This window comes from Cyprinodon tularosa, unplaced genomic scaffold (assembly GCF_016077235.1).
Source record: "Cyprinodon tularosa strain WSP-4 unplaced genomic scaffold, ASM1607723v1 ctg68, whole genome shotgun sequence".
Classification (NCBI taxonomy): Eukaryota; Metazoa; Chordata; class Actinopteri; order Cyprinodontiformes; family Cyprinodontidae; genus Cyprinodon; species Cyprinodon tularosa.
The window spans coordinates 1,012,088-1,036,220 of NW_024039429.1; the positions used below are offsets into that span (position 1 = coordinate 1,012,088).

The 24,133-nt window shown below is 37.3% G+C and overlaps 1 protein-coding gene across 4 annotated transcripts in view; it reads left to right on the plus strand.

Moving 5' to 3' along the window:
* The window catches only part of slc24a4b (solute carrier family 24 member 4b), a 40,650-nt gene extending 18,243 nt beyond the window's left edge, over window positions 1-22,407 (plus strand). For 2 of the 4 annotated variants that reach the window (XM_038267624.1, XM_038267627.1), the window contains 15 exons: window positions 3,666-3,742; window positions 4,653-4,727; window positions 4,805-4,889; window positions 4,991-5,094; window positions 5,881-5,955; window positions 6,045-6,070; window positions 7,114-7,167; window positions 10,197-10,348; window positions 14,529-14,698; window positions 14,867-15,008; window positions 16,277-16,443; window positions 17,959-18,073; window positions 18,868-18,980; window positions 19,085-19,150; window positions 19,525-22,407. In XM_038267624.1, the coding sequence (XP_038123552.1) occupies window positions 3,666-3,742; window positions 4,653-4,727; window positions 4,805-4,889; window positions 4,991-5,094; window positions 5,881-5,955; window positions 6,045-6,070; window positions 7,114-7,167; window positions 10,197-10,348; window positions 14,529-14,698; window positions 14,867-15,008; window positions 16,277-16,443; window positions 17,959-18,073; window positions 18,868-18,980; window positions 19,085-19,150; window positions 19,525-19,674 (1,571 nt within the window). In that variant the 3' untranslated portion in view covers window positions 19,675-22,407. The remainder of the gene's footprint in view (window positions 1-3,665; window positions 3,743-4,652; window positions 4,728-4,804; window positions 4,890-4,990; window positions 5,095-5,880; window positions 5,956-6,044; window positions 6,071-7,113; window positions 7,168-10,196; window positions 10,349-14,528; window positions 14,699-14,866; window positions 15,009-16,276; window positions 16,444-17,958; window positions 18,074-18,867; window positions 18,981-19,084; window positions 19,151-19,524) is intronic. The other 2 variants (XM_038267625.1, XM_038267626.1) reach the window with 2 other exon arrangements.
* The last annotated feature ends 1,726 nt before the right edge of the window (window positions 22,408-24,133 follow it).

A 24,133-nucleotide genomic window follows, 5' to 3' on the forward strand; every position in this document is an offset into this window, starting at 1 on the left:
AAAGCTTTGGCAGAGGGCATCACCGGGCAGTCTGCCGACAAACATTTTGCTCATGTCACATTTTTATTTGGTTGTATAATATTTGATGAGATCGCTGCTTCTCTCTCTCTCTCTGTTTAGCCTCATCATTTAGGCGAGGTTATGAAAGCAGACCTTTTGCCTGTATGGCAGCATCAGTCTGAGTCATGGGATTTTTATGCTTAGACCACCAGCATTGCTGGGGGGGACACTTGTATTGATGCACATTCCTGCCAGGCTTTCTTCTTTTTTTTTTTTTTTGTTTCCCCCTTTCCTCTCTCTTGAACAGCAGCAGGTACCAGATGCTGAGGGCCGCCTTGTAACAAAACACTAATGTTATTTGGCAAGAGTATGAGATGTTTGCAAACAAGTTTAAAATGTGTGGCACAGTCTGTCATTTATGCATCATATTAATCTAGAACGCAAGTTCGATTTGTATACATTTTTCTTTTTACATGATGAAAAGATTATGGTAATTTTATGCTCATGCTTTATTAAGTGAAAACTAAATCTAAAATATACTTTTTAGAGAAACTTCTGTTGATTGTGTACTTGGCCACTTATTTTTCAACTTTTTGACATCCTCTTTAAATAAACTTTAACACTTTAGTAACTTGATCATATCTAATAAACTCTGCTTTGTTTGAACAGCAGTGTCTTGGTCTAATTCACTGAAGTTCTTCTCTTAATGAAGGTTTCTCTTCTGTGCAAAAACTGAACCAAAACGACTGTATTGAATAGGGTGTTAAACTGTAGAAATGAAAATCAAGTAAAGTCTGTGCACTTCGGTAAAATGTCTGCTTTTAGTGATGACTTCAGATTTAACCCTTTCACTCTAAACCGTGTCTTTACATTATCGTTAGATGTAAAGAGTTTACAACTTTGCAGTTACTGCTCCAAAATGGGAGGGGTAATATAAATTCGACTAGACAATATGGGGTCGAAAATTGTATTAAGATGGCTTGCTTCTGACTGAAGTAGAGCTTAGAAATGGAGTTTAAGTATGATGTGCAGTAGAGTAATCGTACAACTTGAAACTGTAACATATTTTATTTTCCTAAAGAAATGTTAATTGACAGCAGTTGTCCCTGAGGTGTGCTTTCCGCCTGCAAATTGATTGAATGATTGTCTTTACTGATCTCAGAGTGGTTAAATTTACCTGTTAAATCAGCTCAAATCAAAAGAAAAGGTGCCAAAGGAACAAAAAGGTGCATGGGATATACACAGTATATACAGTGCATCCACATATGATGGCTTTTTTTTTTTTTTTTTTTCATAGCAGGATTATTATGCAGGGTCATTGCACAGGGTGTATACATCTAGATATAGATATACTATTGTACAATTGGATAAGGGATTTATATGCTAAACCAATTAGTCAAATCAACTTATTCAATTTGGAAAAAATTCCAATCATTTGAAAGGACTTTCTCAATTCTCAAATGTGGGAATATGGAGTGCCCACTTATCTATGCAAATCTGGAAGTTTGTAGCATTTCACATAAAGTGAAACCATTAATTGATTTTATTTTAAAGAATGATTATCTCATAAAAACTACAATACAGCGGACTGAAGGTAAAGAAAAACTTGTTCTCCTGCTTAGCAGTGAGGTTGATAGAAATATATATAATTTTTTTTTCCCTTAATCAGTAATCAATGCAGGCTTTAAAAACTGTATAAATGCATTTTCAACAGATAATTAAAATGACCGGCACATTTTGTCATTATACTAGTATATTTCCAGTTAATTTCCTTTTGTGAAATATTTTGACAAAATTTATGTGTACATCTTGTCCTGTTAAGAGTGAAGCAATGTTCCTGTCTGGTTTTACCTCTATTGCCAGCAGACGGTGACAACAGTTTTTAATGACCACTTTTGTTTAAAGGAGATTGCAGTGACATGCAAAGGTTTTGTAACCTTTTAGATGGCTACATTCTTATTCAAATTGTACTTAAACATGTTAGACATGTTAAACATGTAGAAAGAAGTGTGCCTTTTTGGACAGATTTTAGATGTTCTGATTTAAAAGCCTGAGGGTTATATGTCCTGCAAAGTATAGATTGCACAAGCTGCAGTGTTCTATATTTCGGCAATTAAACCTGTTGGATACAGTGCTCTTTCTTAAATGGCTTCCAGTACAACAACTTGTGACTTTCTTTGTCTTTTTTTTTTTTTTTTTTTTTTTTTTTTACTTTCCCCCTTCCCCTTTCTTCTATAAATACCGGATTTGTGGAGCTCAGGACTAATGGGTTTTCCTGTCAGCTGATTAAGCCTCCCATTACTTGGCCTGTCAGTTCAGTTTAGGTGGATGGGTTAGCATTGTGCTGCAGTGGAGCCATAGTTTGATCATATCATGGAATGCAGTTAAATCACTAAATGTACATTTAAGAAGCATGGGGTATTAAAAACCAACCTTGCTTTAAACATTGCTTTTATCTCTGACTAGTTTAAGTTCCTTGGGTTACACAAATATTTTTGCCAATGTTCTTTCTCTTACCTGAACAACTGGATATAAAGTAGGAATAAAGACAAGATTTATTTTATTTTTCTAGATTTTAAGGCATTTCTTGTCTTGGACATTAAAAACATTAGATTTTGAACAAAAAAAATAAACTAATGTATCTGTTTAGTTCCACTAAATGTGTGCAGTTTTTCATCTGATCCAAAAGCTTTTGAAGTTTTGTGGGTTTAAATGTTGTTGGAATTAAACCAGTTTTGAAGTATTGACTATTGCTGGCATGCCCACTGGTTGTTAATTGATGACAACCTGCTGTGCCTGCAAACTGTTTCATTCGGAGGTTTAATACCATATGGAGCTTGCTGGATGAAAGCCACAGGCTCTGCCTCTGATGTAGATGAATATTCTCACACGCAGCACATGGGGAAACCTATCAGTCCGCAGCACAATATTGTCTTTGGTTTAATTTCAGATTAATACAATCTGAATCCTAATCTGATATCATGGCTTACTGTACTGGTACAGGTCTGACATTTTTTTTCTCAGTTCAGTTGGCATGTCACAGGAATTTGTTCAAATGACACCAAAAATAACTACTACAACGTTGAAATTCACAAGGAAAAGAATCAAAGGTATATTGCTGGTTCAGTTATGAATATTTTTCCTTTTAAGTCTCTTAGAGCTTGGAAGTATGCAGAATTTGAGTTTTGCATAAAACCGGACTCTTCCCCCTAACTCCCAGAGATGGTGTTTTCATGTCCTGTTCCTCAGGGTATCTCATTCTTTTTTTATATGCTTTTATGCTTCAATTGTATTGCAATTTCTTACCTGAACACCTCTTTGGAAGTTACCTTACTTCTAATGTGTCACTACTTCACTTCCAATTTTGGCTTCACTCCAAATTTTGCTCAAGCTTTTTCCCGTACTAAAGTCTGGCCACTGTTTCCTTCCTTGTATATGTTGCTGAGGTTTGACTTACAGCAGTTTAAATGATTGCAATGAATATTTTGCCTATTTTGTGTGAATTTATCAACATGAGAAGGGTTGCTCTGTCAAACTGCCCCTGCTGTTTGCCTCCTAGTTGGTCATCGTGTGGTCACAAACTTTGTTGGGGTGGGCTGGGTACATGAATACCTTACAGTCATGCTGCTGATGTGTTGTGACCGTGACATTTCCTCTCTTCTTAGCAATACATGAGTTTCCGGATGACCTTTTCACCAACAACGAACGAAAGAGTGGAGCAGTCCTGCTGCATATTGTGGCGGTAAGAACTTAAGTGATGGCATGCACAAGTTATTAGTTTGATTGGCAAGATATAATGAGGTTGACTTGGAAACTGTCCAGTTTGATTGAATGGACTTTATCTAAAGTTCTGTGTGATGACGAGTTGGAACGGGCACAATTTACTCCAAATCTGAAATTAACTTAAATTTATATATCCTAATTAACTTAAGTTTTTTTTTTTTTTTTTTTTTATGAATGTATGTAAATGGCACATTCAAAAAAGAGAGAAATTATTTATAAAACCATATTGGGGAAAGACGAATATAAGAAATTAGTTTTCTAGTGGGTGTAACAATGTGAGACAACACATATGTAGCAAATGTATGTGAGATTCCTGGGTTGCTAAAAATGTAATCGGCCATCGATGCGGAAATTCAATCATTGTTCGGTCTTCAAAATTTATGATTCAAATCTTTGCATGTCTGCAATTCTAAAGGATGAATAAAATTTGGAATAAATATGCAGCCTGTGGCATAATGTTGCATTGGTTTACTGTTCATTAGGATTTAATTTAACTGTGAAAAGTCTGTTGATGCCGCAGTCCTGCAGTGCCCCCTGTGGATAGCATAGAGCAGAGCATCTGAGAGCTGATCAGCCCTGATGTCATGACTAATCTATAATTTATAGCTCTTCTCAGCAGCTGAAACGGGCAGTATCTCCGCTCCTTTCTCACTCTGGCAGGATAATGATCCATTTCTAATTGTGACTTCAGTAATAATTTACCTCTGATTTTAATGTAGGTTTTCTCTAATCTGGTAAAGTGTTTTGTTCCCTCCACTTGTTGTTCATCAGCAGGATATTTTTGGCTCCCTATTTTGTAAGTTAGTAAAGATTTATTCATATGTGCATTTACTTAATCTTTCATGTATTTTCTTGACTTTTGTTTGCAGACTCTCTACATGTTCCTGGCTCTTGCCATAACTTGTGATGAATACTTTGTGACATCGCTGGAAAAGATCTGTGAGGTACTGTGGAGGCTTTCATCCATTTAGGTTCTTCCTAAATATTTGATGAATTCACAATTCTTCTCTTCATATTGTAGAAACTAGACCTTAGTGAAGATGTTGCGGGAGCCACCTTTATGGCAGCTGGCAGTTCTGCACCAGAGCTCTTTGCATCTGTCATTGGTACACACTCATACAGACTCATGGATACAGATCATGCATGCAGACAGACTCAGATGGTCTGTGTCTCAGTTGGTTCTGAGCAGCTCCTTCCTTGTGTGCAGGTGTCTTCATCACCCATGGTGATGTGGGAGTGGGGACCATCGTCGGCTCAGCAGTTTTCAACATCCTCTGCATCATTGGTGTGTGTGGAATCTTTGCCGGACAGGTGCGTGAGTCAGAGCGAGGGACTTACTGCTGAGCCTGCATCATCTTGTTTATTTATAGACTGTAGAGCAGCACATGTGCTGCACTCCTTTGAGGAAAAACAAAGGCTTATGAAATCATGAACTAAGTTAGTTCAAAAGAACTGTCCCATATTTTTATAAGATTATAAAAGCCAAAGTTTCAGCACTGATTTAGCTTTAGAAAGCAAAGTCTGTTAAAGTTGCCTTAATATTACTGTCAGTTCAAATTCATGTTTAATATTTCTTTCACTTTTTAAAATGAGTTTTTGTGAATTTATTACTGATGTGGGACGAGTCATTGTAGTTCGTGCTCTCTCCCTTTTAGGAATACTGTTTTCTAGTCATTGTTTAAATTACTATAATGCTTTCATTTTTCCAAATCCCTAAATTGACTTATAACAAAAGTGTAAAAATAAACAATTCAGCATCAATTTTACTTTACAAGCAAAATTTATTAAGTTTTAACCTTTCAACAGTTTTTAAAACAAAAATGCAGAAATGGATTTCCTTTTATTCCCCCCACTTATTTCCACTTTTGCTTAAGTTGTAAGCAAATACATGGCTTGAACCTGCTGTACAGAAACTGAGAGGAAGGGGAACTTTAGTATAAATTTTTTTATATAAATTTTTTACTTTTCTGCTCCTGCATCATTAATTATGTAAAAACTAAAAAAGGCACGTTCACTATTTTGTCCTGAAGCCACTGTAACACCCTAATGTTTAACAATGAATAAAACTTTTCTTTCTTTTGACCTGTAAATTCTCAGGTGGTGTTGCTGACCTGGTGGGCTGTTTTCAGGGACTCCTTCTACTACACCCTGTCTGTCATAGCTTTGATTGCAGTAAGTTAACATTTTCAGTCAATATATAAATTTACTCTTATTCTGATGGGACTGCAGATGGTAACGAGAATCTAACTTTTTTCCCCCAGTTCATCTATGATGAGAAGATTGTTTGGTAAGTAGTTGAACCAATGTAGGTTATATTCGAAAATGTAAACTGCTTTTCAGACCATTGGAAAAAAAGCTCAAACAAGCTCAAATAAGTGAAGTTATGTACCACAAAAAGAGGCCAAAATCCACAAATCATAAAATGTGCACATGAATTTGGAGAAAAGACGATGGATAATGCAGAATCTAATGCAGATATAAACATAAACACCCCTGCTGACAATTTAACAGATCACCAGCCTATTTCATAGACCATTTTATCAGTGTATGTTTTGCTTTACAATAAGTAATGTCATGGATTGGATGTTTGAACTTTACTTGGATATAATTTGCGTTTTTCAGTGCATATTACACAGAACTTTAACCTTGCATTAAGCAACTTAATCATGACTGATAATATTTCAAGTCATACACATGAATAGCTGAATCTCTTAAGAGTGCAGAAACTGTGCTACCCTTTCAGTAAGCTCAGCCATTCAGAAACAGGTGGACGTCTGCCACTTACTGCAGATAAAGAAAAAATGGGTGCTTTTAGTGCATCTTATTCAAGAGATAAAAGTCAAAGCTTTTTACGGTGCTCTGCCTTGAGGCCAGTGACTGTTTCATGTCAAAACGAACTGCTGCAATAAGTCGGATCACCTTAAAATCTTTACAGTTCTGATGTGATTCAGTTGCTTTAGCGTTTGAGTAAAATTTAATATTTATGCTTTTTACACACTACCCAAAATTCAATTCTCCATTTTAAAAACTGCCTTTATTAAATATCCCATCCAGAATGTGTTAGAAAATGTCACTCATTGTCCCCAAACAATTTAACAAAAATTCTATTGGTTATTTAGCTCTTTATCATTAACCATAAACATTAGAAATGCATTTTTTTTTAGTTTTTAGTGTTAACCCCCTTTAATACCTTAAAAAGCTTCTTTTGGGTTATGACTAGAAAGATTCTAGTCGTGTAATTTGTAGAACACCAATGATATGTCCTAATTTGTTGCTCCCCGCCCAGTAAACTTTGCTTTATTGAAATGCATTTTCTTTTTCCTCCTTCAGGTGGGAGAGTTTAATCCTGGTGATTATGTATGCTGGCTACATCCTGGTCATGAAGTGAGTTCTACCCATTTTCATTTAAGGTTCTTGCTAGATTAGGCATATTAATCTTTTAAAGTCTATTTGACTCTTCACTCACAAACACCTGTGAGCTGATGAGTATAAATGACTGCTTTCACAAGAGGAGCAGTTATTTTCTGAGCTGTGAGAGCCTGTCCCATTTCTGCCTTCTGCACAGATGGAGTGTTTTTTTTTTTTTTTTTTTTTATTTTTGTAAGTTCACTAAAAATCATTGAACTCTGTATTAGAGCCAAAACTGGTTTACAAACAAAGCAGCCAGAGGTCAGACTTAAAATGACTTTGTACGTCATTTTTATTTCCTATTTTTCCCATATGTCGAGCCATTCATTGATGACCGTTGGTGCACTCCATTAAGCCCCATTTGTCTTTTACAGTCCAGACTGAATAATGTGAACTATGCTGTCCTTTTCTGCTGTCTCTGTCCAGCTGGTAATCTGTGTTACTCAGCAGCAGCAGCCTGCTCGCTCTCTGCCATAAGAGTTTAATCTTTTTCCCTCTGCAGTGGCTAAAAGCACCAGGCTTAACCAGATCATTCCTCTCCTTTCTCATTTGGAGGAATAAATGCTTACAGTAGGACATGCTGTCATGTCTCTGTTAACCTGAAATATCTGCTGCGCATTTTGGGCCTTTCAAATCCAAATGGAGCACAGTGGTTTGTTACAGTCCGTCTGGGGCTCTGATTTGAGATAATGCTCCACCCCTCCCTCTTCAGATATGTGGAGATGAAAGCTAGATCCTGTTTGAACTAATGCTGCTTAGGCTGTGTTTAACTTGCTCTATTTTTACTTATATTTTCAGAAACTAGAAGGTGTTGGCTATGAAATGATGTATCGCATGTAATGTGGGCTTACGGTTCCTCAGTCATTTGCTTTTCCATTTGGGTATGCAAAATAGGTGAGAATTACTTCAAATTGGGTGGGTGTTTCTGCAGCCTCTGGCATTTGTTCTCCTCTTACCTTCATTTACTCTGGTTTCTTGTTTGATTAGCAGATCAAGACGGTGAGGGATGGCTCACCTTTCCTGTGTTTTTGTCTTCAGTATCATATTTCTGAACTTTTGAGTCCGATGCTGACGCTCTCACTAGTCATAATGATATGTGAACAGAACTTTTAATGCAAAGTTTATTGTATGGCCCATGATAAAAGGCTTGTAGTGGTAGAGCACAGATTGCAGCCCTTGCTATAGCAATAAGTTGGTGCTATATTTTAGGTGTAAGGACAGCAGTCGGTTTTGAATATGTACTTTGTGTTCTCTTGAAAAAAAATAGGCCAACTTATGGCAACATCCTCTCTAGCCCCTACAATCAATCCAGGTTCAGTGATACAGTGATCACTATGCACATTAAGTTGTTTCATACTGCAAGTCCAGTCTGTGGTAATCCAGAAATGTTAGGTCATGGCCTAAAGGTAGAAGTCGTACAGTAATAGGCAAATTTTCTGGTTAACCTGACTGCATTCAGGTGTGGAAGCACAGACCTTGGATCTTGGAACAGAATTGAGGAACCCTGCCATAAACTGTTGGACTTGACAGCTGTCTAGCAGTCTTTGACACCCTCCACATGCACCGTGCACCACAAAAGGTTGAGCTTAAATAATCTGTCAAGATTAATTGGATGTGGGAGGGAGGAAGTCTGGAAAATGGGAAATTTCCCATAATATTTGTACAACCATTTCATCTATAGCTCCGCGTGGTTTAATGGTGATTTCACTGCTTTTTTTTCTCGAACTCACTTGACCCAAATTTCATAAAATAGGTAATCAAGAGAAAAAAAAACGACCAACCCCTACGACATAGGGTAATCAAGAGGGGGAAAAAAACACCACCATACAAGCACTTGGGGACCCAATGATGCAGTCTAACAAAAGCCCAATTTATTAAAGAATTTACAATCTATTTAATCCTCTTCTTTGTACCTTTCAGTTTTGAAATCCATCCTGTACAACTATAAAAAAGGAAATCTTTGCCATAACTTTAAAGGGGTGGACGATACAAGTTCTTGCTGGTATCCTGTAATCTTTCAATGCATCCTAGGCCCAACACACCTGAATCAAACAGATGAATTACTCCTCTTAATCATCCAATTACTTGATTCAGGTGAGCTGGACTAAGGAGATACAGTATCTAAAAGTTGCAGGATCACAGCGTTCAGGAACTGGAATCCCCCCCTAGTTTAAACACCATCATTTCTTATTTAGGATTCTTCTTACAAGACAGTAGATTAGTTTTAGATGGATGTCTATTGTCACAAACTTGAATCAAGTCTGTTGCAGGACTCTGGAGAAATTTTTAAATGAGGTGGTAATTAAGCCATTTGATTCAGGGTGTTTGGATCAGGGACATATTTAAAAGTTGCAGGATATCTGCCCTTAAGAACTCAAACTTGACATTCCCATTTTACATTTAGATATAAATTTCAGGTAAATATACAGTGTTTAATTGTTTTGCTTCACTCTCAATCAAAAGTATTTTTCAGAGGTGATCTTAACAAATTGAGATATCAAATGTCTGTGGATTACATTTTTTAATCAGTTTTCCTTTTTGAGTGCATAAAACAAAAAAAATGCCTACACAGAATTTTGTCTCTTTGTTCTTTAATCTAGTCAGATGTTTTTAGTTGTAATGTTCTTTGAAGTTGCAGAAGGAATAGACTGGCTCTTTTATCACTCCAGATACTACCTCTGCATAGTTTATGTTCAAAGGCAGTTATAGTTTCTCAGCCTTTGTTCCATTTATGTAATGACACTGAAATAGTCTGTAAAAATGTGGATAAGAGCCTTGCAATTACCTTCTGGGACAGTCCTTATTGGCTTTCTCTTTTCTGCTCCAATACAGAGTAACACATCTCTGCCTTTTTTCTATTTCATATTGCTAATGCCGTCTTGTTGAAAACTGCTCTATTTGTAATTGCACATATGGAGCCCAAATAGACATTTTAAGACTCTTAATTGCTTTAACTGGGGGGACCTTTGTAAAGGGTTATTCTGCTTTCTTGTTTTCCCCCCTAGATTCAACTCCAGCATGCAACGGTTTTTCATGGGGAAGTCCAAAAAAAATGTGGCCAATGGTAACGCTGCGACTAGTAGTGAGATGGAGGATGGTAATGCTTGTTTTGACTATATTTGGGATGATGACCCATCATCACCTTTACTCTCAGCAGGTAAGGTTAATCAGACAGGCTGGGGCGCAACTGATTGGCTTAGTTTATCTAGCAAAAATGAAGACATGATGGAATTTTCTTCTTCTCTTGAGGGGTCTGTGGCTTTGCTTTTTTCCTGCTAAACTAACATACTGGCATGACCAGTGCTTTGTGCTAATGATTTGACCTTAAAGATTTCAATACGACAATTTTGCTTTTTTTTTTAAAACAAAAGAATTACAATAAGCCCTTCACAGGCACCTGTATGTAGTTGAGAGGCTTCTACAATATTTCAGGTAAGCCTTGTTGAACTTCAGTTCTTGTGAAATTTAAAAGCAATTACCTTGTGTTCAACATGAAAGAACTTGGTGTCTCTAGCCATAGTAACTGGGCATACACTTGCTTAAATCATTGTAAAACCAATTGAAATGCATCTCTTTGAACCGATTTTATTCTATGCAACAAAGTCTCATTTCAATGTTGCACCTTAAAAAAAAAGTTATTTAATCGATAATTCCAAGATGACACTATAGATGGCTGCCTCAATACAACATTTGTGCAGCCTTTGAAAGTCTCAGAGAATCTTATTAATTTCCCTTGGGCTTTTACAGCTCAGATCTGTCAAATTAGTCACTAGCGATTTCCAAGACAGTTAAGTAACAATCCTTCCAGCGTGTTCTTGGTCTCCTCCAGGTGCGACATGTCCTGAATGCCTCACCAGGGAGGTGTCCAGAAAGCATCCTGACCAGATCCCCGAGCCACCTCACATGGCTCCTCTCAACATGGAGAAACGGCAGCTCTAACTCCGACCCCATCTCTAAGGGAGAGCATAGGCATTCTGTGCAGAAGGAGAAAAAAATGTATACTTATCTCAGCTGCTGGTATCTGTGATCTCGTTCCTTTGATCACGATCCACAACTCATGAACATAGATGAGGGTAGGAACATGGATCCACCTGTAAATCAAGGCTCTGTAGGCCTACAGTGAATAAATATTTAGCCTGTATAGCATCACTCGATCTTAAACTAGCTCTACAGTTGTCCTGGTCCAAGGAACCTAAAAATGCCAGACTTGTTTCCTTGCCATTTATGATTCCAAATTCTTTAAGCGGCTGGCATTTGATGCAAACTGTAGGTGGTGCAGCAGTCACTTTGGGCTGACCAAAGAGAGATGTGCGTGGACTGTTTGTGGACTTAAGCTTGGTCCTCAGCACCATCAGCATTCACCCTGGTCACAATGCTGGCATTTTTTTCATATTTTTCCCTGACTGGTAGCAGGTGGTAAGTTTGGAAGTCTTCCCCTGCACAACCATCAACACCACTCTCGCCCAGGGGTGTTTTTTTTCTTTTCTTCCCCCACTACCCTTTCTCACTGTACACAAATGGCTGCCCTTAGGAGACCAGTCTGTAAAACTTCTGAAGTTTACAGATGTCATTTTTCTGAGATGGGATTATTATTGGCTTATCTCTTGCAGTTGGAACCACCTGAATTTTACCTGGCAAGATGTTGAGATGTCAATGTACTTCTGGAAAACTGACTTTATCCACTCACCACCCTTAATGACAGTCTACTGTAGATCACTTCTGGTTCCCAGGAACTACCATTTTTTTTTTTAGGACCTGAGATGGTTCTAACACATAGGCACTGTTCAGAAGAAGTTCCAGCATACACTCTACATCCCATGTCAGCTTTCACAAAGGCTGTTGGTCATATTGTCCTTTTTGTTAATCCATCACTGTGGTGGTTGGCTTATCCATTAGAGGATGGGGCAAAACTGCAATAAACCGTTGGTTGTACACAAGATCTGTTGATCTGTCTTCCATTCTGAACTTGTTCAGGTCTAGGATTAGAAGGGCAGCTATTTCTACAGATCCTACATATCCTAAAGACCCAAAGTTGAGTTTGAACTACAAAAAACAATTACCAAAGACCTTCCCCCAGCCTGTCTCTCTAAATATAAATTCCTTGCAGCCGTTTCTATAATGGAAAATAAATGGCTGTACATCTAGTTCATTTTGTTTATTCTAAAGTATAATATTTATACTTGGTTTCTGTATGCTGTAAGTGCTTGAAACTAAAACAAAAATAGTTTTTGTGCTAATACTGATGGATGATTCTATAACACTTCTAAGCCACAGTCCTGACTATCCTCTTCTACTAATCCTAAGGATAAAAAAAACTCATACTTGTTTTAGAAGGAACTCTTTCAGCTCTAACTACCTTTTTGCTAACATGCCTGTCTGTTTAGCCTTACTAAACCCTCTTCCTCTTTCAGTGATGTGCTGCACTGTGCCAGTTTTTCTGCTAGCATGCTGCTTTTCTCCTGCCAGTCTATGGAGTGTAGCCCTATACTGTCCGGATGTGGTAATGAATTTCGCAAAAGGAACTGTTTACTCTGTTAATTTATGTGCATTGGTGCTTGCATAAAAAGTTAAATTAAGGCTGGGCTAAACTAATATAGTGCAGACATTTTTATTCCAAGTGCATGTAAACTCATAGCCTATTCCTGCAAATAAATAACTGTAAATACAGTTTCAGTTTTCAAAACATTATCTAAAACTGAGGTGAAAATTTCAATGTTTAGTGTTAATCTGCATTTTAAGGTTACAAGTGTCATTATTTTAAGCTTTTCTAGACAATTAAATGAAGTTACCTTTTAAGAATTAGGAAACTACTTTAATTGCAATTATTCAAAATCAGTGAAGGCTTAAAGATCTCAACGCAAAACGCAATGCTTTCACTAAAAGTTTAAGAATTATTAGGATGTACATTTTTTAAAGGGTTGCATAGCTTTGGTATTCTATTGAATCAAATGGAGAGCCACTGTTATATACAGAAAGTTGGTTAAAAACCATGGAACCTTCCATGATATCATTGACCTTGGTAAATTGTCACATACAGATGACCCATCCATGGGGTAACAAAAACAAGAACAGCTGAAACAAGCCTCATTTGCTTAATTTACAAGACCACTGGTTCATGAGTCAGCAAACAAACGGATCACACCAGCATACATAAGTAATTCTATGTAGTTAAGAAAAAAGGCCTCTAAAACTGGCAGCCTCATCATCCCTGAGACTTGAGTGACATTCTGCAGACAAGGTTTAGAGGTTTTGTTCCAGCTTGCTCCAAACTTACTGCTTTAAAGGAGGATCTGTTTTGGAGATTAGTTAAGGACATGGATTACTAGCAATGATTTAAAAATGGTAAAAATCCACTAATCACTGTGCGACCTTAAACTTGGTCACATTTGCTATTTAGTTGCACAATAATCAAAGAACTACAGCAATTTTGCTTCTAAATGGCCCAGTTGGATAGTTGAAGCCTTGGCATAAATTCTATTTAGATGTTGCAGAATTAAGGCTGCTTAGGATCCAACTCTATAAAGCCAAATTCAAATTCTGTAATGGGCAAAATAACTCCAAAAAACAACAAACTCCTTCACTTGCCACCCTTGCAGACTATCTATGGCACTCAATTTATAGGTGTATTTCAGGTTTGTAGATATTGGATGTCTTTCTGTACGAAAATACATTTTTAACTCAACCCTCCAAGTGATGGGAGTGGAGAACAGGCAAAGGCTTTTAAACTGGATTTTAAATGTTTGGTTTCCTTATAGAAGTCAATCTGCTAATGTAAATGAGTAGTTTCTAAAGACTAAATATCTAAATGTAGAGTAATTGCAAAGAACAAAATGGCATGAAGGACAATGCTGTTGTTAATAAGTTGATAAACTACACCAGGTTTCTCAAAGGGAGATAAAAGTTTATTTTATAAGTTATGTCCCTGAAGGTAAACTTTGCTTTTAAGATACTATTAGACAGTCAAGCAAATTCGTACCTCGCTGAAACGGAATATTAAACCCAGGTGTCGTTTATGGCAGATTAACAAATGCTTTAAACAGACTGAATCCTTTATTTCCAAATTTACTAAGCTTTTCACATGTTTTTAGATCTGCCGCCATTTAAAGGTAACATTTTGAGTATAAATGCCAGCAACTTTCTAGTGCTAAGTTTTATTTTAGCCTGTGGTATTGAAACACTGCTCTTATAGATGGATTTAAAATTGTCTCCAGACTATGTTAACGTTTGTCTTAAGGCTTGTAATGTTGTAGTATTTAGGTTTAATAACTTTAGTCTATGGGTTTTCTTTTTTATTTCCTTTACCCTATAAAATTGAATGTCTGCCTTCATTTCTTCAGTCAAGCCAAGCAAAGCTTACAGCCGTGGCTCAGTGGTAATGGTGGATGAGATGATGAATGCCAGCCCATCAAAGTTTAGGTTTCCTGAGGCTGGGCTCCGTGTCATGGTCACCAGCCACTTCGGTCCCAAAACCCGCCTCCGCATGGCCAGTCGGCTCATCATCACAGAGGTACAGCAGACCTTAGTTGTTGCAGTTATGCTAAAGACTGATTTCCAGAAGAGAGATAATTTTATTCTACATGTTCATCACAATTTCTTTTTTGTCTATACAGCTGACTAAATGTAAAGCATGAACTGTGCTTGTGTGCTCTTTAACTAAGTTTCTATTTTCTGAAAGCGCCAGAAGTTGGTGCAAGCCGCCAATGGTGTGGAGACGCAAGTGATGGACGGAAAGGTTGAAATTGAGAATGGCAACGTGCCAGAGGACAAACCCAAAGAGACAGAAGAAAATGACACAATTTCACCATTTCATATTCCAAGTATGTGATTTTTGGCTTTACACTCCAATATGGTGTATCGAGAGAGATCTTTGTATATGTTAAACTAACGAGTAATGTGCTTTTCAAAACGGTCATTCAATTCAACACTTTGTTAATCCCAAAAGGAAATTCAGTAATTGCATTCTCTCATGATTACAAAACTTTTTTTTTTTTTTTCCCCAAGAAGCCCTGGGCTGCATAGCTTTAATTTTTGCTTTAGGTGTTATTAAATGCTATAAATTTAGTATAACAGCTACTAAACAAAGTGGCCATTAATTCTCAGACTGATGCAATTCGGTTCTAATTTAACATCAAACTGAGCCAGAAATATTTAAATTTAGTCTAGTCTATCATAAATGCATGTTTCAGTTTAGTAAAAATAACGGTAACTTTAGAAATTAGATTTGAGCATATGATTTGGAAATAACTGACTTGATGTATAAACCTTCCTCTAAGCAGAATCACTGAACATTATGCGATTTAACACGGAAGAAACAATGTATATTTTAAGGGTTTTGCAGTGTTATTGGCAATGTCTTAAGAAATTCTTAAATATCAAAAATTTGACCCTTTCATGCACAGTGGTCACTACAGTGGACAGTTATTAAATGGTTGTTTTCTCTTAAATGAACATGTTTTAATGTCACATTTGCACATATGTTACTACAGTGGACGCTAATGTATCATCCTGCCACTTGTCAAACTGCCACCTACTCCTCAGCCTTTGCAAGTGACTTTTTTTTCTCAAAAAAAAAAAAACAAAATGGCTGACAGAGGAGCACATGGGTTGTGAGGGAGAGGAATATCTGCTCATTCCTTCCATTCTAGGCGATCCTTGCAGGTAAAAAAAATATGGGGCCATCAAGTAACAATAGTTTTCTTTAAAACAAAACAAAACAAGGTTATATCAGTTGCACAAATGCGCATTGTCCACCCAAGTGGACATGTTACCAACTCCCTAAAGAAAGTATATTTTTAAAAAAAATTTATGAAAATTTTTTTTTCATTCATAAAGAGTAATAAAAACACTTGGTAAAAAAATCATAACATATACTATCGTAATTCATGCATGAAAGGGTTAAGGAAGAACAATTCGGACGGAAAAGAGGTTTTGAATTTGACCTTGAACAATGTCAAGGAGACGAACAAACTACGACATTGTTTCCCTTAATTAATGGGAGTTGGTCAAAATGTAAATTTAATTTCAAATGAATTTGTGGTTTTAATGTAGTTCAGCTCTTTCTTATTGTCCATGTTGTCTCTTGCAGGAGCTGTGGGCAGCAAGATCAAGTGGCTGATCTCATGGCCGCTCCTATTGCTACTTTTCTTTACTGTCCCCAACTGTGCCAAGCCTCGCTGGGAGAAATTCTTCATGCTCTCGTTCATCCTTTCCACTGTCTGGATTGCAGTCTTCTCCTACCTGATGGTCTGGATGGTGAGTTTAAGTTGCTGAGATTTTGCTATTGCATAAAATTAATTAAAACCGTTGTCCCTCTGTTAAGTGAATATTCAAAACTACTGCTCAAAAAATAGGTTAAAACCGGTCTTGAACTTGTCTGCCTGATTTAAAAAATTTAGGCTACATCTTTAGCCTGGCATTAAATCTTGGTTACCAAATGTTTAATAGAATTTAAACGATAAAAGCTCTTTTGTTAAACAAGATGTATTTTCTAGCTGAGGGAAGATATTGGGACAGCCTAACCCTGATTGTTTGTCCCTGATGTAATTTTATGCTGACAGAGCATGACAAATATCTTGTAGTAATCTACCAGTCTGACATCAGTCTCGGTGACGTTACTGGTGTCTTGGAGGTTGTGATAGTGGGAAGCCCAGGTATAGCGTTGATGAGCTTCCTCAGACCATGACACTTCCTACTCTTGAAGGTGTCTTGTTTCTGATATAAATTAATTTTTTCCCCAGAAGGCTTTTCTTGTTTTTAAACTAAACATCTTCTTTTTTCTGTGTTCAAAATCAATCCTTGTTTTTCTACATTTTCTCTATTGAACTTGAGTTAAATCCTGATTTGAGACTTCTTTAAACATGTGTTCAATTTTCAGAAAATAAAGTGGCTAAATACAAATACCATTAAGACTTGTTTTAAACCTTTCAAGGTACTCCAGTTTTCTTAAGGCGTTGAATTCCTTTTATTTATTCATTTTTTTTTTTTAAATAAAAGCTACAGTAGCATGGTGTTCACACTACAGCAGTGGAGAGCAAAACCAACAAATTATGTATCTCTAACCAGGTGTACTTCCTTCCAAATGCTAATCAAAAGTCATGTGTTTGAGAACTTGTGTAATGTTTGCCCTTTTAAGTGAACAATTTAGGGCTGAAACTATTAGATTAATTGGGATTAATCAATTAATTGTCAACTAATTCAGTAATAGATTAATTGTTAACTGGAGTATAGGGACTAGAATATGCCTTTAGCTGACAGAGCGACCCACTTAGAGCAGTAACGTGAAAATTGTAAAAAAAAAAAATATATATATGTAAAACTTTTGCATTTAAGCTCTATCCAGAACTCAAGTGGAAGAGTTTAAGTTTCATTTCATAAAAAGTTATCTGATTATTAATTGGAAAAATATGACGGATCAATCGATTAGCAAAATAATCGTCATTTGCAGTCCTAGAACAAATAATTAAGTCTTGATTCCTTTTTCTTCAACCAACTTTTTTTTTTCCTCCAAATTTTAAAAGCAACGGTATAAAGTTCAGCTATGAAAAACATTTGTATTTGAGGATGGAAGGAACTCTTGAGATAAAGTTTATGGTTATTGATTTATGTGCAAAATATCAATTGTCAGACTAGGCTATGAGCAAAATAAAACACTTTTTTTTTCTTTTTTTTAAATGATTAAATGCTGATCATAATACTAAAGATTTAATCAAAACATTTTTGAATTTGAGTGAATTTGGAGTTGACCAAGCCATCCCTGTGCCTCTTTAGGTCACCATAATTGGTTACACCCTGGGAATCCCGGATGTCATCATGGGGATCACGTTTCTGGCCGCAGGCACAAGTGTTCCAGATTGCATAGCCAGCCTCATCGTGGCTCGACAAGGTATTCCTTTCCCCTTTCGGAAGATGGAGTTCAATTTTAGAAGCTGCTCTCAGGTTTGATTGGGCAGGCATGGCTACTAATGGATCTTAAGGAAAGGTGATCATGCAGGGGTGGGTGTTAAACAGGCTTTTGGTTCAATTGAGACCATGTACCACAAATGCTTAGTGATGGCCCTTTATTTAATTTGGGCATTTGATTCCTGTGCATTTGATCTACTAAAATGTTCTTTCATTCAACTATTGCAGCCTTTGTTTAAAATTTAGATTTATTTTGTTCTAAGGACTTTATAATTAAAATGATTTGCTGTTGATCATCTTTATATGGGTTGATAAATATATTATAAAAAAAAACTCTTGGACGAATAAAATTTAACTTGCAACTTGTGTTATCTTTTCCAAGTTGACAAAGTTATAGTAACGTATTTAATTTTTATAAACATGTCTTGATTAGATTTGGCAAAGCACAATATTGTGATTTTTCCATAAGCTACATATTAACAGTGTTTAACTGACAAATTTTGTTGGTTTGTCCTAGAAACAAGATTTTGGTAGCTAGAATCTTATTTGGTCACAAAGAAATTACTTCATTGGAAATCTGTCTAATAAAACAATCATTAATAGAGATTTTTATTTTTATTATAGTTTTTTTTTTTTTTTTTTTTTAGAAATTCTGGTTAAGAAACAAAATAATTTGGATACCATCTTCATCTTGTGACTGAAGAAAAACATCTAAAACCTGAATGTAAAAACTTTATACTTGCTGTAATAACCTACTGTATTTTTTTATTTTTTTAGGTTTGGGTGATATGGCAGTGTCCAATACAATCGGCAGTAATGTGTTTGACATCCTGGTGGGGCTTGGGGTTCCATGGGCATTGCAGACTATGTGTGTAAACTATGGATCAGAGGTCAGCATATAACTGGTCAAAATAGTTTCTGTCCACTTTATCCAAAAATGTGATTTACAGAGACTTTATAAACAGGCTACTTACCCTCCTATTTATTGTTTCAGGTGATGATTAACAGTCGGGGGCTGGTGTATTCAGTGGTACTTCTGCTGGGCTCTGTAGCGCTTACGGTATGCATAAACAAAATAAGCATTTTAATGAGTTCAATTTAAAACCAAAGACAAACTGTATTTATTTTAAATATTGATCAAATCTATTCCTACCCTCTAACGTTTGTTTAATATTATCCCACTACAACAACTGCAGCTTTACTTTTAGGATTGAATTTAATTAGTTTCGCTTCTGAAGTTTGTTGCACTTGATCTTTTTTTTATTTTCTTTTTTTAATTTAAGTAAAAGGGATGCTGCTGGTCTTGATCAACACTTCTGGTTGCAATGTAATGTAATACAAAAATGTTAAAGCGTTATTTGTTTTTAATAAGTCCTGCGTTGTTTGCAGTTGACCAGATCTGTGTTTTTGAGGTTTAGCTTTCTGTGTGTGCAGGTGTCGGGAATCCACATAAACAAGTGGCAGCTGGATTTCAAGCTGGGTGTCTATGTCCTTGTCCTGTATGCCGTGTTCCTCTGCTTCTCCATCATGATAGAGTACAACGTCTTCACATTTGTCAACTTGCCAATGTGCATTGAGAAGTAGAGCACAACAGCATGCAACGAGTACCAAAACCTCAACACCATTACCTTGGCGACCTTCACATTTTCTTTTTTTTTTATTCCCCCTGACAAACTGCACTTACCTGGCAACTCTTTGTTCTCCCCCTTTGCTTGCAGTCTTTGTTAATATTGAATATAAATCTAATTTTCTTATAAGGCAGTGCTCTGTAATTGTGACCTGTCATGTATCTAAATCGTCCAGGTGTCGCACAGCGGTGGTCCTTTGTTGCTCGTTATTTCAGGCATTGCTGTCAAACTGTCTCTGTAGGCCTGCCAACTCTCTGCCCATCAAGCATGCCTTTAGATGTTGTGGACCTTCAGAATCAGAAGTGCCCCTTCTAATTTCACTGCTCTCACTTTAGATTTTCCCTAATCAGAACAATGTTCCATATCAAGCACTTTCTAAAGCCCAAACTTTATTTAAATGTAAAGCCATTCCTAAAAAAAGATGACTAATGTGTAAAAAATCTTTTTCTTGTAAACCAAGAGAAGAGGGTAGGTTGTCATCCTCCCTCCTTTAGCTTGGACCTGAACACCCCCGCCCCCCCGGCATGGCCTTAGGCAACAGGGAGCTGATGCTGTTAGTGCTTTACTCCACCCCCACCCTTGCCTGCTTCCCTTTTTCCTACAGACCCTTTTGTCAGGACACTTTAATTCATCTTGTATCACAGTCCAGATCTAGTGGCTGTGATGGTGTTATGCATCTGCACCATTGCACAATGTAAATTTGTAAACACTTTTTTTGTATTTATTTTTTTTCAAAAGAGGTTTTGTCTAGTTTAAAATATAGAAATGAGCTTGTTGCAGAAAGCAGACATTGCTAGTCTTTCTTTGAAAGCTAATTGCACATCTTTGTTTATTTAAACCCCTAGAACATGAGGTAAAAAAGGCTGAAAGTTGACAGCCCAGCTTCTGCCATTTAATTTATTCCTTTGAACATATCCGCATTAAGTCTCCATCTGCCAGATGAATCTTTCAGTCCTTACGAGATGACCTGGAGATGGCTGCAGTTATGGTCGCTGCAGTTATGGTCGCTGCAGTGATGCAATCTAGCCTGCAGGGGTCACTCCAGCCCCTTTACCATGGAAGAGCAGGCATTCAGTACCACTAGTTTTCAAGAAACTGTTTAAAAGCTCCTGGGTGTGGAGATAAAGGTCATGTTTTATTTATTTTTTTTCTTGCGTTGTATGTAGATATTGCACTTTAAGAGCCGTCCTCTCATTCTGAATCAACTAGTGCTTCCTTCTGTGCGTTTGTACTTTCAGTGTATACATGTCCATGTGTCTGTGGGAAAGAATGGTGTGTGTGTGTGTGCACATTCTGTGCTTGCATCACCTTTTTAAAACGGACTGGAACCTCTTTAACAACATGAGCACACCTGTATCTGTCTGCAGTGCATGCTGGGACACAAAAACAAAGCTCCTCCACAGCACAGTAAAAGGTTGAGGGCTTCCGGGCAGTTTCTATGGCTACTGCTCGGCCAACTTTACAAACATGGCAGCTAAGAGCACTGTAATCCAGACATTTTGACACGATGCAAAAATGCCTGCGAGGCATCCAGGAGTGGAGGTGCAGAGAGTATTGAAGTGTGCGTGTGTATGAAGTGTTTAAGTGTTGAACTATCCTCCTCAGCCATATTGTTGGTGGAGGGCACTTGTATATGCAAACTAAATGTAAAGAATTTATGTGGCAAAGGCCCCTATAAGGTTGCCATAAAATGATTGGGCATCCTGTGGAGATGTGGCGTCAGTTTGTCTAGTATTTAATACGTGAGCTCACAGGTGTGCGTGAAAGCAGAAGAACTGGGCAAAAATAACAGACTTGTCTGGAGCAGTAGCTTTGAAAAAAAAAAGGCTTTTCTCCCAATTATTTTCTTTTTCCACTCCTGTGAAAGGGCATTACCACCTCGCCAACCCTAGCTGAAGGAGCAGAGGGGCAGGATAAAAAAACTTGTCATCTTGGCATCTCCTTGGACTCCATTGTACAGAGCTGACTCTAAGGAATTTACAAAATGCTGGACCCCTTCCTTGGACTGCTACTCTACTGGGGTTTACGTGGATTTGTTTCTGGGATGTAGGTGGTGACATAACCTACAGACTCCTCCTCACCCTCTTTGCGCAAGACTTGTAGAGCTTAATTTTTTATGCTTTCTGTGAAGACTGCATGGTGTTGCTATCTGAGTCCATCTCAATTTTCAGTCGGTTTGTCGTGCTCTGTTTGGTTATGTACAAATTACCAGGTCGGGGCACAATAATGGATTTGCACTTTTTATTTAAGTTTTTTTCCTGTCTGTGTTTCTGATCGAAACCTTTGTTTCAAAATCACTTTTTGGGGAAGGAGGGTCAAAAAGAGCAAGGAGGAGAGAAGCTTAGATGCCATATTTGTTACTTTGCATAAGTACAGATTCTATGGACATATGTACAAAATGGGGCCAGCCACTGGAGGAAATGCATTAATGAAGGAAGTTTGACATGAGAGGACTGGTATGTTTGATTGCAACCTAATGCACTGTGAGCTCAATGTGATGTGGGATTTTTGTCAATGATGGAAAAAAATATATTTAATGTAAATTTAGTTGCTATAAAACATAACTGAGGACATCTGTATAACTTATATGAATGTACTGTCTTGCTATACTGGACATATCCAACCAATGCATTTTACTGTAAAGCAATAATGTGAAGAAAAATAAATAAATGACAAAATGACTCCTAAACGTTTGTCTCACATTCTGTGAATTTAGAGAATATTGGGTTCATTTCTGAAAGGTAATGCAATCTATGTTGGCAAAGTGTTGGGAGATGGTGGGTTTTTTGGAAAATGTTTTATAGATGTTACCATTTAAAAATACTTCCTTATTGCTGTACTGCAAACTTCCAAAAGTTTCAGGATGAATTTCCTGTTATCTTTACTGTACATCTTTAAATTTGACCGATTTTGCAAACTCTTGCACCTCCTGCTCACCATCACTTCTGTACTGACTCTTCCAATGTCTACTTAAATGTTTCAGACATTTCAGGACTTGGATCTCAAATGTTGCTTTCAACCTTGCACTGATAAACTTCCAAGTCTGGACAGACTTGCATTTTCATGGTATCTGTAATTCCAAACATTTAGGTCCTGTATTGAGCCAGCTTGGCATCTCCACTTATCTTACCTCTACATTTAGCAATTTTGCTACTTCCAGGATTATTTCTGTCAATTTGCTTACTTAAATGTTAAAGTGGCAGTATTTGACACAAAGGGGGTGAAGACTTTTGATGTCTTGCTTTAGGAGCTTACACACGGGTATGTCAGTATGACATACCAGAGTGTAAGACCCTTTAAACCTCAGGTATTGGAGTGCTGCTCCCGTTCATCCCTCCACCTCCCTAAGTTGCAGTCTACAGAAGTTCTGAGGAATGTGGCAAACTCAACTGTAATGAGACAAATTATGCTAAAGCACTGACAGAGAAAGGACTTTCTGGACTGGTGCTAGCTGAACAGTATCTTGATCAAAGCAGGACAAACCAAGGAGCTGGTGGATTTCTGCAGGTGCAGATATACCAGGCCGACATGAATTCAGGAAACTGATTTTGAGACTATGGATCCTTAAGTACCTTTTTTGGTGTTGGTAGACTATTTGCTATGGAGACTGATCTTTTGGGGTTCAGTGGATGCTCATGAAGACCTTTGGTGGAACCTGTGATGGAACAAGCGGTCATTGATGGTGTTGCTTGGTGGAGCAGCAGGTCACGTACAGCTCAGAAGATTGGATAATTTAATCATAAATACCAGCATTATCCTTGGACACCCATGGAGGTGGTAGATGGAATTCTGGCAAAAAGAACAAAAGTTTTAGACAATGCCTCCTGCTCCAGGCATGAAGCTGCTTGAGAAATTTTATGCTGCATTCTAGCTGCTCCAAAGAGCATATCCTTTTCCCAGACTTTTAATACCATTAACATGTCCAACAAACTACTTTTGCACCCTGGCTGTCACCCCCCCCCCCCTCCATTATAAATACAGCTTTAATATTTCTTTCAGAATTGCCCCTCTGACTTTTTTTTTGGCCTTGTGTAAATCGGCAGGCTTCTATTGGCATTTCTCTTTGCTTTTGGTAAACCTGAATTTCCCCCATATGTAACAATAAAGGATACTTCCCTTTAAAGGAGAAGTTCGGTTTTTTACACTTTAAGCCCATTTTCTGTAGTGTCCAGGATGAAATCGAATGATCGACATCAAAAGTTTGACAATTGCTCCTGTCTCTGCTTTTTGGCTCATTTAGAATCCACCCCTGGCTGCTTTAGAATGGCTAGCATAGAGCATGTCCGATAATGTCCTTAAAACAACCTTAAACGTTCTTTTTTTAAAATATGCTACTCACCAGGTCGTCAGCGCTGTTCAATGACGTTCCAAAAAAGTTTCGTAAAGAAAAAACGTTCCTGTAGTGTTTTATTTAG